The sequence below is a fragment of the Ascidia mentula genome, chromosome 4, assembly GCF_947561715.1.
Source record: "Ascidia mentula chromosome 4, kaAscMent1.1, whole genome shotgun sequence".
Taxonomy (NCBI): domain Eukaryota; kingdom Metazoa; phylum Chordata; class Ascidiacea; order Phlebobranchia; family Ascidiidae; genus Ascidia; species Ascidia mentula.
Window position 1 is genome coordinate 21,265,422 of NC_138569.1, and position 16,580 is coordinate 21,282,001.

The 16,580-nt window shown below is 39.5% G+C and overlaps 3 protein-coding genes across 3 annotated transcripts; all 3 read right to left on the reverse strand.

Annotated features, from left to right (window-relative positions):
• Positions 1–571: 571 nt before the first annotated feature.
• Positions 572–3,836, reverse strand: LOC145898313 (cathepsin D-like). The gene is made up of 11 exons (XM_082986743.1): positions 3,732–3,836; positions 3,342–3,478; positions 3,109–3,250; positions 2,812–2,970; positions 2,619–2,742; positions 2,446–2,552; positions 1,708–1,901; positions 1,559–1,655; positions 1,318–1,494; positions 1,155–1,253; positions 572–769 (listed from the first exon to the last, which is right to left on the reverse strand). The coding sequence occupies exons 1-11, from the start codon at positions 3,834–3,836 to the stop codon at positions 572–574; spliced, it is 1,539 nt and encodes a 512-aa protein (XP_082842869.1).
• A 1,034-nt stretch (positions 3,837–4,870) lies between these two features.
• Positions 4,871–7,446, reverse strand: LOC145899247 (cathepsin D-like). Its single transcript, XM_082987978.1, has 8 exons — positions 7,319–7,446; positions 7,117–7,264; positions 6,941–7,064; positions 6,745–6,851; positions 5,998–6,203; positions 5,843–5,936; positions 5,521–5,784; positions 4,871–5,077 (listed from the first exon to the last, which is right to left on the reverse strand). The coding sequence occupies exons 1-8, from the start codon at positions 7,369–7,371 to the stop codon at positions 4,928–4,930; spliced, it is 1,146 nt and encodes a 381-aa protein (XP_082844104.1). The 5' UTR covers positions 7,372–7,446; the 3' UTR covers positions 4,871–4,927.
• Positions 7,447–9,017: 1,571 nt separating this feature from the next.
• On the reverse strand, positions 9,018–11,372 carry LOC145898857 (uncharacterized). The gene is made up of 3 exons (XM_082987494.1): positions 11,133–11,372; positions 9,880–9,985; positions 9,018–9,786 (listed from the first exon to the last, which is right to left on the reverse strand). Exons 1-3 carry the CDS (start codon positions 11,362–11,364, stop codon positions 9,594–9,596), a joined length of 531 nt encoding a protein of 176 aa, XP_082843620.1. The 5' UTR covers positions 11,365–11,372; the 3' UTR covers positions 9,018–9,593.
• Between the last annotated feature and the right edge of the window lie 5,208 nt (positions 11,373–16,580).

Genomic DNA, 16,580 nt, shown 5'->3' on the forward strand with positions numbered 1-16,580 from the left:
GGACAGCTCTTTTTGATACTTTTGTGTTCTTTCTTTAACTATTAAACCCCATCCGGTAATATGACATTAATTATGAAATTCAAATTTTGAAATTCTTTTTCCTGAAAAACTTCTGAGGAATCTGAAGCCGCTGACTAATATATATTTATTTCCTGGAACACACTACAGAGCACTTACATACAGTGTTAGACAGAACAGTGCAAAAAGCAATTGACGAATTTACTCACAAACGATTTTGAAATATGATAAGCAAAGTGACACGTTGCCTGAGGTCACTATTGGTTGTGCTTTGCTTTGCCATAGTGTTTCCACCTAGTTTTCTCTGTAGGTTTGCACCAAGTTTGATGACCAATAGATGACGGTGATTATTTAGTCACCACAAAGTTAAAGGCGTTTTTGTCAGCAAAGTAGTCTGATAGTCACACCAGCTGCACTGATGAGACATTATAGGTCGAAATGAGAGGATCTGTCTGCAGCTTACACGATTTTGAAATAGTTTGGGATTTCGCTTTGTAGTGGTTGAAAGACTGAACGATTTAAAGAAACAACACAAGATTCGTCATAATTTTCATCAGTTTCTTAGAAACATCCGATGACCGGGGCGTTTACTGATCCGTGGCTTGAGGGATGCGAACCCCACTCTGTCGTTGGCAAAATCGAACGTGGTGTAGTAATTGGACATGAAGTATGCCCCAAGTATCCAAAATGGACCTCCAATATATTCGGGGACATCAAAACCAACGAATGCAGAGTAGCACACATTTTCATACTATGGCAAAGGACATGTATTTGTTAACTTATCACTAACATATACTTAACAATTAGTTTCACTGGCATTACAGCTAAGCCATCGCAGCCAAGCTAGATCAAATACTTTGTTCCGACAAGTCGGAGCAAGATCTGAAAAATTAAGCTCCCGTGTAGGTTTGAACTCACGACCCTGGGCTGACCTGGCCCAACGCCCTATCGACTGAGCTACGCCAGCTCAGCGGTTTCACGGGGTATACTGTGGCCATGATACACTGGTGCACATACGCAGAACTTGTCAGGCTACCTTTACATTTATGTAGGGGATATATACCATCGTATTCAAAAATGTTTCTACAAAAATAACAATTAACAATAAACTATTAACGCTCCGTTAGTCGACGAACCTGAAAAAAGTATTGCTCCGGTGTAAGTTGGTATTTAATACCAGATAGAGTGATGGTGACATTCGGCTTTTTCGAGATATTTGTACAAGATGTAAAGCACTGCAAGACAAAATACTCCTGTTTCATTTTCAGTTAACAACGTTTAATAATTGATATTTCTGACCACTTTGTCAGTGCTCTGATGGCAGCCAATAGCCTTGTTGAGCTTCGTAATTTCAACCATTGGTCCAGAGATTAAATTTGCACCAGATGCCATAACAGCCTGGCATCCTCCAACGCAACATTTGACACCAGTGCTATCGTCAACTGTCAAACCGTCCATGGATACCTGCCAATATCCCTAAACCAATAATCGTTATCTTTATTATTCCATAGGCCTACATATAGTGTTAGTTGCTACTTGCCTTCTTTACAACTTTGTGGTAGTTAAACTTGCCAGTGAATCTTGAAGGGTTCACACCACCCAAGTATAACTCCCCACCGTCTGACTCGAATTGATTCCTAAATATTTGACCGTTATAAATGTTCAAAGTGATTTTTTAGTCTGGTTCACCTGTTTAGATAAAACGAAAACTGATTTTTTTCCACTGCTCCCTGCTTGAACATTTGGTTGAACACCGGTGTGATGCCGTTCTTTGCTATTTGTGGATATCCCAATCCCACAATCCCATCATATGGCACACCCGAACCGTCAGGATCCCTGATAACTTCAGCGAACGTCTGATTGAAACTCTTCAAACCACCAATCTAACCCAAAAGTTATTCATTAATTTTGTCAACTGATCACTGATAAAAAGATGAACCAAACATAAACATGACTTTTCTGTTATTGTGTCTTCATGGTGTAGAAACATTTTTTCTGTGCTTTTGCCAGCTTCACATAAATAATAATAAACACGAGGCATCGCTCTCCGTCACATTCTGATTATTTTGTAATGTTCTAAGAACTATGCGAAAATATTCTGAACATGATTTACGTAAGGGAGTAATTGGTTTTTTTTCTCCATTGCTACTTGGCCCAATGGCATGAATGATTGTTGGGTGGCTCGTGATGCGGCGTCTACGAACGATTTTATTGAATGGAATTACGTAGGTATTCGGCTTCCAATGCGCAGAGATTACATTTTGTTGTAAAGTTTTCTTGCAAAATCAATCCAAGTGCCACAAATTAATGTTTGCAAGTTCAGGGCCCAATATTTTACTTTGTCTATTGTTACTTGTGTATGAAGACCATGCACGTGATATTCCAAGCATTACAAATTTATTCAAACTGTAGTTGAAAACTCCTTACCGAGACGACATCTTGGCTGCAGTAACCACTCGAAATAAAGTTAAATATTTTCGTCCCATTCTTAACATAGGTTGAGGAAGCAGCACTGTCATATTTACGATGGTTCACTGAAAAAAATCGGAAATAATTCTAAAAAAATGTGCCCAAAGTTTAAACAGGATGATTTTATTTACCGCATGACTTGTCAAGTTTGTTGCAGTGAATCGACGGAATCCACAAATTTGACATCATCGTGGTAAAAACTACTGTAAAAAATTGTGGGGGAGTTCCTATTGATATCTCTCCATAATAATATAGCTGGAATGAAGATTCACTTGTTTAATCCGCTTAAAAGCATGTAAAACCACAAAAATATCATTTATTTACATCTTTGTCGTTGATGAGTGGCTCGCTACCAATTCCACCAGCAGCAGATAGGAACTTGGCGTATTTAGTGTTGTTGCGGTATTTAGTGTCGTCTGATTGTTTTTCGTAATGTGCAACTACCCATTGACGTCGCAGCTTGATACTAAACATATACCAGAACTTGGAAATAGAACGAATTACATAAACTTAGAACGTCAGACATTAAAAAATATACAATACCTTGAGGTAGCTTTGCATGAAAATAAATAGTTAACAAACATTCTACAGCGTCAGGCACTTGTAATTTGCAACACTCACCTGTAACCTTTGCTCAGTGTTCCAAACAGAAGAAGATAAAAAATTACTTTCATCATCTTGATAATGACACAGCAATGACTGGAAACATATGATATCAAAGAACTGATGTTGTTTGTTGTACAACGATATAAGCTGTTGACGCCTGCAAAGAAAACCAGGAACTACTGAAGGCAGCAAAAGAACTCCACGCCCCTTCCTGCAGTTTGTATAGATCCGAAACTTAAATCGATAACCATTCAGTTTCATACAAGAAAGGAACATCAAAAGTTGTTGTCTGGTCGATGAATTCATCTACCCATGGGTTTGCATTCATCTTTGTGTTTTGTCCCATAAATACAAAATAACACAATTCATCCTTTCGTCTTCGTTGCTGGAATGCAAAGACAGAAATTGTGGCAGGAATAGTTTGGACGAATATTCGTGTTGTTCAGATTTTGGTTGTCGTGAGACCAAAATAAATATAATATGATAAAAAATGACTTTAACATAGAAAATAAATGTTCCATGATGGCAAACACCTCTCATTGAATATGATTTGCTTAAAACCAAGTTATTACGACTGTCAAAGATAAACAACACATATTTCACGCTGTGATAACTGTTCGTGTTTTCAAACCTTTTACCGACACGTAACTTAAAACAATCAGGAACTTCTTGAACCGGATATCTGACGTTGAATGCTCGGATGGAATTTCAACAGTTGCTGAGTAAGCACCCCGTAAGCCCATTGTCCCTGTATCGACTTGCACTCGCGTGTTTGTCACAGTATTTGCATGGATGTTTTGTTTCTGGCGTTACTAAGGGACTATTGAATGTTGAGAATCAAAAATAATTTGAAATAATCTCGATTTCATGTTTGATTTTGTTCGATTAGATGCAGTTCAAGAAAGGTCACTTTGGAAAACGTAAACTTACCACCAGTTTAAAAAAATCATCGCCATTTCCTAGAAGCGCTCCACATCCATAGAACAATCGCTCTGTTAATGACAGGGAAAAGTGCGGTGTTGGTTGTGTGCTGTATCATTTCCCTGAGAAAGCCTTGTTGGATAACAGGCGAAACGTCGGTTAATAAAGTCACGTTTTTGTTGTACCAGAAGAACAGACTATTAAATGACAATATGGTTGGAAGCAACAGAAACATTATATTTCAAGTATCTTTTCCGAGCCAATCACTCCTTGTGGTTGTTTTGCACATCCGTGTATCATTGACTACTTAATTTAAAGGCATTCCCATGTTGTGGACATAACATCTAATTTCGATTCAGCAAGAAACATTTTATGGGGAAAATGTTATTTATGGGGAAAGCAGCAAAGTAATCGGCTTGTTTTTCTCGGTGGTACCGACGGATCTGTCTTTACCGGTCAGATATCCAAAATGACTTTGAAAACACTCGGGTTATTTCAGCGTTTCCCTGCCCATGTCTTTACAGCTTTAACTTCAGTATTTGCTCCAATATAATGTGTTTCAATTTGTTTTCGTGGGGGCAAATAAATGAATGAATGAATATTACTCACAAAGCGTAACAAACGATAGCGTCAGTGCCATCAATTTCTGTGATCATACTTGATGAAACATTGCCTTGGTTGTCTGCCACTCTTTGTGAGGAATTTTTCAAACATTTCTTCACCTAATATCTCAACTAAACTATCAGCACACTTGTGACGTCACCGTTTAATCTACGTCTATTTCAACCAAATAATCTGAGTCGAAGAAACTTCAATGAAAACATTCACACAAAACATCGGTATTTACATTGAAATAAGATACAGTCTCCAGTACAAGGAATACAGGACTTTCTCATTGACATCATTCAAACGTCTATCGTTCATTTGGGATCAATTGAGCAAATCCCACACGATCATTAGCGTAGTCGAAAGTGGTGTAGTAATTTCCAAGGAAAACTTGGCCGATGACCCAGGTTAACATATTTTCTACCTCACCGAAACCAATTTGACATGCTGTCGGCTCCTGTAACATATCGCCTCACCATAAAAACGTTGTATTCAATACTAAATGTATCTTCTGGCAATAATATTTGTATATAACTTATCAGCATCCTTTAACATTATTATTGCCGAAGAGCCTATCCGTATTAAATATATTCTTTGTAGCATTATCAGTAATTAACTTGAGCATTATAAATTACCTTTACGAAGTATACATCATGGTATAGCAACATACGTGTCTTATTTTAATGTATTTGACAATGTAGGCACAATTACAAAAGTTTTGAAAAAAAATGTAAAGGCTTAAAGCTGCTACAAGTATAGGCTATGAATGCAGGTTACCTGACAACAACTCCATTCTAAATACAGGCAAGTGGCGGCAACCGAAACTTAAGGTAGTGCGCGTTATTATGATTATCTACTTAGCCACTCCAGTTGTTTTAACACGGAAGTAATACCACTTACCTTTAATATGTACTGCTCAGGTGTGAGTATGTAGACGATGCCTGACAGCGTGATGGTTACATTCGGCAGTGTGGGAATCGTTGAGCAGGGAATCTCACTATGTTCATCAGCACCAAGAATATTTCGAATTATTTCGAGTTCATCCGGAAATACGTAAATATATGGAGTCCCCACATCGATTTTGGCGTTGCAGCCACCGACACAAAATTGTGCGTCATTGCCTTCGCCAATCCTCATACCGTCCACTGCAATTTCCCATGCCCCCTGCATTATAGTGATATGGATCACAATCATACTTGTGAGTTATAATTGACAAACATACACTTTGGACAGTATGATAGTTGAACTCTCCAGTGAATCTTGTGGGATCCACACCTCCCAAGTACAACTCCCCGCCATCACGTTTAAACGGATCCCTAAAAGCGAACGTCACTCAAAATGTTACAATAACTACATATTTTATATATGCAACTTGACCTGTTTAAATACAACGAAAATTGATTCCATGGCACTGCTCCCTGTGCATACATTTGGCCAAACACATTTAGCCCATTTTTACTGATCGCCGAAGTTTCAGGATATCCAATTCCTAGCAAACCATCAAATTGAGCTTCAGAGTACATGTCACCATAAATCCTGATTGCTTCAACAAATGTTTGGTTAAAACTCTTCACGCCACCGATCTAAAATGCATGAGGATATTTCATAAGTTCATTTGTCAAGGTGCAATGGGTTATATTTGTTTGAGTTTACGCAGATCCATAGATTTAAGCACATAAGTTTAACGTTTCAAGAAGGAAAGAAATATTCAAATTTTTGACGTCAAATGTTTCAAATATCGGAATCGACAAGGAAATTTTGCGATAACAAAAGGCCGGGAAATAATCCTGCAGCTGCAGCAACGTTTCCCAACTGGTGGTGCGCGAAGGCATTCAAGGTGGTACGCGAGCACCATCCCGTTAATTGCAGAATAAATTTCGTATTGGAAAAACCGTTAGTGATCCCAAAATGTTTGTTACTTCATCTCCTAGGGTCCTTTGTAACACTCAACTAGGTGGTACGCGAAGAATTTGTTTTACCTCCAAGTGGTACACAACCACAAAAAGGTTGGGAATCACTAAGCTATAGAATTATTGTCATAATATTATTGAGTTATGTCTTTCGGATAAAAAACTAATTTAACTTTGCTTCAATCGCGTACAAATAATCGATTCATCATCTCACCATTAGCACGTCCTGACCAACTAAACCACTAACTGCGTCCTCATGATATTTCAATCCATCTGTAGTATAGGTTAGAGATGCCGTGCTGTTGTATTTGCGATGTCTTGCTGCAGAAGGCATTAAGTGTAGGCATTAAAAAATGTTTAGTGTTTGTATAGCAAACGATAATCGGAATCAATACAACAGATGATCTTACCACAAAAAACATCGGATCTTCTGCACTTAATTGATAGCAACCAAAAAAATGAAGACCACGTGGTAATTTTCACAGTGAACAACTGAGGGGGCGTCCCGATTTCGATCTCTCCAACATATAGGGTCTGAAAAAACACTTGAAAGTTTAATCTATTCGTACAATGACCATATACATACATTGCCATAGTTGCTGAGCTGTTCGCGACCAATTCCAACACCAGTAGAAGAGAACTTCACATATTTACTGTGCTGTGTGTATTTGATGTTCTCTGTTCCCCGTTCCTTCACGTCTCTGTGGCTGTTTCTGTACTTCTGAAGTTTTACACTAAACACACAAAGCAAACTTTGGATAGGAAAAGCCTTAATTCGCATCGCTTACATGTGACCGCAGCTCAATGTTTCCAACAGCAGAAGAAACACAATAACTTTCATCTTGGTGTCAACATACAACAAAGCAGTGAGTTATTTAATAAATTATAACAAACTAATGCTGTGACACAACATTTTAGTTTTAGCCAAGCTATTGTGACCAGGAGAGACGATCCGCGAAACTCTGAGTGTTTCCGAGGTTTGTGTGATGGACACGGAACAATCAACAACTTCATAAACAAGATCTTCGGCATTAAATGCACGGAAGTCGTTTCAGAAGTTGCTGAGCTAGGAAAAAGTTAAATCCATTGTCTAGGTTTCTGTTTGCTTTCTTTGATATTGTTGATAGAAACCAGGGAGCTTTCAAATATCTATTCTGATGATAATCCTTAAACCGCACGTGAAAATTTGATTTTCATAAACAAGGTTCGGTTACAATACCGGTAATTCGCGCCTGTCACATATTTTCTTATCTATAGCTACATTCGATAATTGCAATTCACAAGACACAAAGGAATGTCAAATTAAAGTCATGTGTATTTTGCCCACAAATAACAACCACACAGATGAACCATACACAAAAAACAAAATCACAAGGCCACGGATAAAACCACCAAGGTTATTAAGTCGGGCTCCCATATGTAAATGCTTGTAAATTGTAATGTTGAACCTTCTAATAGAGATACTAAGCCTTAACAGATGCATTTACTTCACCACACGATTCATACAATCTCTCGAAATAACACGTTTGGATAGGTCTATGGCTATTTTATTTCTGCCAATCAGTTGCTGCCACTGCTAAGTGTGTAAAAATGAAACAACATGATCGGTTTGTGTTCCTTTTTTAACTATTAAACCCCACCCGGTAATTTGACATTAGTTGTGAAATTCGAATTTTGAAATTATTTTTCCTGAAAAGCTTCTGAGGAATCTGAAGCCGCCGACTAATATATGTTTATTTCCTGGAACACACTACAGAGCACTTACATACAGTGTTAGACAAAACAGTGCAAAAAGCATGTGACGAAATTACTCACAAACTGTTTTGAAATAGTTTAGGATTTCGCTTTGTAGTGCGCTGAAAGAATGAACGATTTCTAGAAACAACACAAGATTCGTCATTATTTTCATCAGTTTCTTAGAAACATCCGATGATCGGGGTGTTTACTGGTCCGTGGCTTGAGTGATGCGAACCCCACTCTGTCGTTGGCAAAATCGAACGTGGTGTAGTAATTGGAGATGAAGTTTGCCCCAAGTACCCAAAATGGACCTCCAATATCTTCGGAGACATCACCACCAATGAATGCAGAGTAGCACACATTTTCATACTATGGCAAAGGACATGTATTTGTTAACTTATCACTAACATATACTTAACAATTAGTTTCACTGGCATAAGCTAGATCAAATACTTCCGACAAGTCGGAAAAAGGTCTGGCAGATCAAGCTCCTGTTTAGGATTGAACTCACGACCCTGGGCTGACCTGGCCCAACGCCCTACCGACCGAGCTACGCGAGCTCATCGCTTTTACTGGGTATACTGTGGCCATGATACACTGGTGCTATGCACATGCGCACAACTTGTCAGGCGACCTTCACGTTTATGTAGGGGATCTCTACCATCTTAATCAAATATATTTCTACAAAAATAACAATTAACAATAAACTATTAACGCTCCGTTACTCGACGAACCTGATCAAAGTATTGCTCCGGTGTAAGTTTGTATTTAATACCAGATAGAGTGATGGTGACATTCGGCATTTTCGAGATATTTGTACAAGATGTAAAGCACTGCAATTAAACAGAATACTCCAGTTCAAGAAAGGTCACTTTGGAAAACGTAAACTTACCACCAGTTTGACAAAATCATCGCCACAGAAGACGAAACAACTTTTTGTTGTACACAATTTCAAAAAAGTATGGACACTTATCGAAAACACAAGGTTCTGTTTATTTTATTTCAATCAAACATTGCAGCCACTGCGCTGGTATTTGTGTAAAGGTAAAAAAATATAAACCAAACGTTTTCTTTATGGCTTGTTTAACTTATTTGATGAGTTGGTAAGTGAACTACACGTTTCCATTTACATCCACACAAACAAAACACATAATATCAAATAACGTAATGTCCCAACTTAACAATTCCAACTTTTGTGTAGTTTAATATTCACTTGTGACCTCATTCATTACAGAATATGACGTAACAGGTGGTAGAACGCTTGATTTTGTACAATAAATATATACAAGACAATATCCTTTGAACCGCGGTTGGTTTTGGTGGCGGCTACACAGATATAACCGCTGGAGTCGTGCGCCGTAACTTTAGCGCTCTTATGTGGCTGTGCTCCCCTCTTGTTCTTGGCCGCTTGTAGGCGCACAGGAGTGTCGGCTTGTCGATGCGGACGAGGTCAACCCGACAACGTTGTTTGTCGATTTTAGGTTTGCATTTTTGGTGCCAGTCAACTGGTAACTGCAGTCTGAAATAAGCAACAGAGTTTCTTGATATGAATTCAATGAAAAAACAAGTATTTATTTACGTAAAAATATTTTACGCCACTTCCATCACTTACACGTCACAGCATATAACTGCGTCATCGTAGCACGTGCACTTGTGACATTCATCGGTGAGCCATGTGTTGAAGAAGGTATATCTTCTACCCTTGTACTTGCACTCAACTGTAAATAATTGAAAGGCAAAAAAGGTAATAAAAACATTACATTTTAAAACAAATTTTAACAGCGGTGTTCCACTATTTTTTTCGTGTGAGCGATGAATTGGCGTCGTTTTGTGTAAAAATAGAGATTGGACTCAGCGGTGAATGTGAAATTATCTTCCCTGTTTTTATATCCAAGTCAACGCCCAAAACACAGTGCGGTAGCTGAAACGTCAAGCGAACTTTGACCACACCCAGTAAACTGTTTTTATCGAAATAAACTACAAGCCAGTAACCTTTAAACGCGACCCAGAAATAATCTATCCGCGTTATTAGAAGACCGCAAGGTTTATTTAAAATCCGCTCAATCCTCAGGTCGTTCGAGGCAGGCCCGCGGTCACCACATCACAAGATGCTGATTGAACCAAACCCTTGCCAAAAATAGTTCCCACTCTTACTACGAGTGGCGACGCCTCCACTACGCTTCGGAAACTGAACCTGGGTGACACCTGCCAAGGGGTGAAAGGCGTATTGCGTGGCAGGTATGTCTGGCATGTGACAGGTGCCACTCGACAGTGCTTCCTGCCACACCCCCGCTTCGCGTGACCCCTTAACATGTCTGGGGTATATCTGATCGCAATATTTTATCACAGATTCCCAATAGAAATAAACCGAACGTCTAGATTATAATTTTAATAAAAACGGAGCCCATCTCGCGGTTAAACAATTATGACGCAATAAGTGAAACAGAACGGTCATAAGTTCAAGAGGTTGAGTCAAAATCAATGCGTGCTCGAGATCTTGTTCGCTCTCTGGAACGGGAAAGTAGAAAGTTGCAACATATTATCTTGACTATTTGAAACCTGCGAACGGGGCTCAGAGTTAAAAAGCAAAACCTAATTGCTGGCGAAGCAGCCAATCGCAAAGAGACAAATTTAAATCTTAATTTAGCCTTCGTACTCCGAATCAGTTTTCCAAAATATTTTATGACCACGGCGGTAATTATTTGTGTCTCTTGCGTCATCTCCAAGGCGAAGTGCAACTAATAATGTAATAAACACTCTTTTTTTCAACCGTTAACAACAGGATGAAAATTACAAATGATCAAGACAGAATAAATACACGAACTCTATTGTTAGTAAATCATAGTTTGTCATTTATTGTCTCACTGTCTGTATAGAGTCGACATTCTTTGAAGGTTTTCGCCGACATGCCTCGGACGCCGTCATTCAACTCAATGCCATCACTGCCTCCTCCGCTCTGCGCTTCAGTGACTTCCGGCGAGAGAACGAATGCAGTCAAAAGGGTGGCGACCAACCAACATATTGTCACCATGTTATCGCTTTTTACCTGAACTTTTTTCTTAAATATAATATCTGTCGAACCTAATAGAAGAAACATTTAGGCATTAAATTAATTTTTGTTTAATATTAGTCACCCGCTGTACAATTTTCTGCAGCTCACTGATTATTATTGGCTCTTTACTTGTACATTTATTTATTTATAAGCAAGTGAAGCCAATAATATGATTCCTGTGAGCTACATACAGATGGCCATAAGATCTCATCAGTGTAGCTGCATTTCATAGGTCGAAACAGTGGCCATCTGTATGCAGCTCACAAAAATATGTTTAATTTGCTCGTATGTCGAGTTAGGTAAAACGTTTTCTTATGTCTACATGCAAAGATAAGGACTGTCCTGGTCATAGGCCTTGCTGCACAAGTTCAATTACACTCTTGTAAATACACTCTGGGCACATACAGTTCGTCGACTTTTATACACCTATCCACTAAAAAATTCATTTCCATTATTGCAATATTTTTCAGACTAATTATAATTAAAACTGCCCTGTAATAAAGTCCCGGGTTTTTCTCCATAAGACATCAGACGAAATGCTACAACCCGGGTTTGCTTTCATGACGAAACGTCTGGGTCACGCACCTTCTTTCCGCACAAGCGCGCGATGGACAAAAAACCTGCAATTTGTCTCCTTTGATAATAAAACAACAGAAAACCTCGTTTTTAATCAAATTTACCATTAGCTTTTCCACAAACAAATGTGCAAATGAATAGAACACACGTGCGCGACTGCATTAAGGGAAAATTTAAAGCGCGTATGAAACACATTGGAAAACGTCGTTTTGCAAAGCATTTTGTACATTACCAAGTAGTATAACAACACACTGCAACTATATCCAAGACAATAAAAGCAATGCCCAAATATACAGTGTAAAGAAATCAACATACTGAAGGGCCCTAAATACGTCTATTTGAGACTGTTCACCTTAAACTTGTGCTACGGAACTATGAGCTGCATCACAACATTTCACACAACCTCTAGTCGATTTCGTCGCCGTAATTGCTGCCCGTGGATATTGTTGAGAAACTTCACCGTTTTTCGAACCCGACCATTAGCCGACGGAGAGCCCGTAGTTTGGGTTCAATTAGTACGAAAATAATTTGTTCGCAAACTTTTAGCTTGGGCCTAGTTCAAGACACGAAAGAAATCTTAGCTTTCCCTCTAAAAGATTTATTCACACGTTTTAATGGAATTACAACCGATATTAATTCGTTCAGTGGCTTCAAAAACAACTTGTTTTATACCAATTTTTCTAAGTTTTCCTTAAAATGTGGCAATTTTACCCTAAAATCTTGACGATGATGGCACAAATATTAGCCTAGCGAGCTCTGTAATTGTTCGTATGGCTGAAATGGCCTGAATCCTTCCGCTGCAAACTATAGCTTAACCATTAGAGCTTGAACTCTTCAGAATATGTGGCTCTCCGAAGGCAGAATTTGCCATTCCATCACAGAACCATGTCATTTATATGTGCCGTGTGTCAAAGAGACCCCGAAAAAGAAAAAAAAAATATGATGGGGTCGGATGCGAAATCACGTGATGTGTCTACAGGAAAATGTGCGGAATTCAGTACGGGCAAAAACAAAGGGTTGATAGTGACGCCACAATGGTCTTTGTTGTAACTAAGGAGTTTTTCGGCACCTAAAGTTTGTATTTTGTAAAATACCGAGCACAACTTACAAATCCCTACATTGTAAAATTGGGAAGATATGTATTAATTACCAAAATATAGTGTTTGTTGTTAAACTGTCGTTTTTTTGGGTGTGAAAAAACACGCAAAAATTATTTTTATAAAGCGATATAATATTGTAGAACTCTGTTCGCCATCACCAAATACATTTTTTATTTACTCCGTTTAAAAGTTGTTAAACGGGCACGGGGAAGCAACCAAGTGTCGAAACATGCAAACTTCGGTTTATTTTCCATTAATTTAGCGAGTGTTTAAAAAATAAACAGCTGATGATACCAGATTTGTAAATTAAATCCATGTATAAGCAATATAGCCAATAATGCTTTATACAATAAGCTGCAGACAGGGCCGCTCTTTTATATCTATGGTGTGACTAACAACGATCGTGCCAAAAAGAGCCAGCAAAGCTGCACTGATGAAACCTATTACGTCAAAACAAGGGCCCTGTCAGCAGATCGCTATAAATCTATACACTTTTGTCGTTTGCGGACCGTCTTCCGGAGGGGTGTGCGCGTTTACTATTGCGACAAAGGACAAGAAACGACAAGACCGTAGCTGTGTTCCAACACAACGAACAACCACCCCCTTGTTACCTGCACTCACTGCGTTATATGCGTCACCGGTTTTACGTCGAACGATCGCAAGCCTCGCCCTTTTCCAACGTGGATGATCCGGAAAAACTCTGTGAACTTGGCTGATCGCGGTCGGCAATATAGTAGATATACTGTGATATTTACATCACGACACTCACGATCTGCTTAAGACGAAGACTAACAAATTCCCTTTTCAATGTCGTCTTACTGAAAAGCTTGTTATAGACCGGAGGAATCTAACGACCAAACAAGGATTAAACTACACAAATTTTACAGCTTGCCGACAGGATGGAAATTTCAATTCCACAACCAACAAAACTCTATTAACCGCTTGCATGAAGTAATAAAAAAAACTAGCGCATACAGATTCACTGCTTGAATTGCCGTTGATACATTTTCACGTTTGACTGCTTTCAAACTGTATATCTTCAAATACGGCTTTGCTAGAGCAATTTTAAGCGCGTCGTTTGTAACTCAGCCGACGGAGGTTTTCGATTTAATTCCTGCGGTCACGTGACGTATTTCCCCAACCCTGCGCGCGTGACAGTACGGGAATTCCCCCCACGACTTGGCACGCCAAAAAACTTTCCATCATCGGGACGAGCGTCGGCGTTCGTTCGAGAGTTCGACACCGTAGACTCGTGCGGAAACCGGGACTCGCGCGTTAGAATCGATGTTCATCTCAAACTCCCGGAAACACCAGCAGTCGCTCCTCGAAAGCTGTGCCCTTCTATTGCGCGCGAGGCGCCCGAGTTCGGGACGCGATTCACAATAATTGTTGTTTTCTTGCGCCTGACGTCGCCCCCATGTCTGGAAGGGCGACGAATTCCTCACATTCTCCACCGACTGAACCGCGAGGTTTCGACTTCTGACAAACTATTTGCGCGATATATCTGCTGGCTTGGGACCGTGTTTATGCGATAAAGTATCGCGCCTCCCTGAAGCAACCAGGAGTCCAACGGGAAATACTTCTACAATAACGTGTCATAGTTGTGGTGCAGTAAGCTGGACTTTCGCAGCGCTAAATCGTGGACAGAAATATTTCCCAACGGATGACGGTGATTGTCACCACAAAGTGGAAGTCTCTGCTTGGCCGTTTGGTCAGCAAAGTCGTCTTATAGTCACACCAGCTGCACTGATGAGACCTTTTAGGTCGAAACAGTGGCCATCTGTCTGCAGCTTATACAGAAATATTTCTTGTCGAATATTTTTACTTTTACACATGGTTCGGCCAACCTAAGGTCCACCCAGCAAAATAATTCGGCCCGCAGCATATATGGCCCAACGGGTGCTGTTATGAAAATAAGAAGATAATCTAAATATAATTCCTAAAATCCACATGGTATCTCAACATTATTGAACGTAATTGTTAGTGTCTGCTTGGACCTTGCAGAATTTGACTGTCCCGCACCACCGACCCCTGCTTTGAACCATGTTTATGACCTGTGGGTTTTTTATGAGGGGAAAAATCGAACACAAATAAACCTTTTATAATTAGCCCACCTTTATCTTCCACAAGCGACTCCTCGACGTAAAAAACCTTCGCCACTATAGTGGTTCCCCTCTTACATACACCCTAGTAGGCAATTGATTCAAGTGGAAAACTACTCCGGATATTGGGTGGTTACCGGAATTAGTTCTCATGTCAAGTTATAAATAGGCGGGTGGTTTTAAAACGGAAAAACAGAGCCTAAATTTCGGGTGAGCCTCAAAGCACTCGAAATACTGGGTTTGGTGGCAACCACAGGCGTCAAACCCCACTTAACCCGGGGGCTGCACTCGGGGGCTTAACTGTTTCGGGCTGTGATGCATGATTCATGTTTTCCGTTTCCACACAACGCTTCATGTAATAGCGAGTGGGGCGGGGTTTAATCTGACAGGTCACCTTCCAGTGGTGATTTTCTCACGTATGCCAAAAAAATGATGCTTCACGAAGCGAAAAAACTCAAATTTATGAGCAAAAATTTGCCACAAAACGAGATCTTTTAGGTCTTCATGGACACATTTTATAGACGGTTTGCAGAACGTTTTTTGTGTTAGTGCCCAAAAACTTAACTCTTTCTTTAAAACTAGAAAAAGGGCTAAAAGAGCAACTCAATAATGCCGTCGTTCTACGTTTTGTCAGCTTACTGATTTGTCGAGTCAGACATCTTCCTTGCTTCAACAACCTTGCCGACTGTTGCGAAAGAACGCGAAGCCAAACCCATTTTGTTTAACTACTGTTCAAAATTTCCAGCTAACGTCGTTTTACGTAGCAAGTAAAGCAAAAAAAAAACATTCCTGAAAAGTTTCGAAACATACCACTGAGAATCTTCATGGTGCGTTGTAAGCTTAACAACCGCTTTTGTTTGTTATTCTTATCAGTATATTGAAAAGTTATCACTTACTAACATGGGTTATCACTGACTCACGAGCGATATGATCGACTCACGAGCGATACGCTTGACTCACGAGCGATATGATTGACTCACAACTGACTATCACAGAATATATTTAACACAGCTAAGGCTTATCAGAAAAGCCCTGGTAAACAAACTTGAAGGGTATCGTGGAAATGTGTCTGATCTAAATCTACTGAAACCCAACAAATATGCTGCTAATGCAGGTTCAGTTGGCAGGCAACCGTCCTACACGTCACAATTAAAGACGTTACGTCACAGACAGGTGTAGAGGACGGCGGTAAGTGCGCTTACGTGCGAGAACTATTTTGTCGCGCTTCGTGCGGTTTTCCACAAAAATTTGAAGACGCCTGTAGTGTTGTGTGGATATCGACAACATGGTTATCTTTAGTATGGAGAGTTGTACTTGCTGAAATTGTCAAATGATTCGACGTCATTTGCAGAGTTTTGTGTAAAGAAATTTTTCATTTGTAGAGAAAAACTTTATGCTTTCTTATTTTTATATGATCGATTTGCAGTAACTGCATTGTTTTTTATTAAGATTGGCGCACAGAAGCTGAAGTAAACGGTAAAGC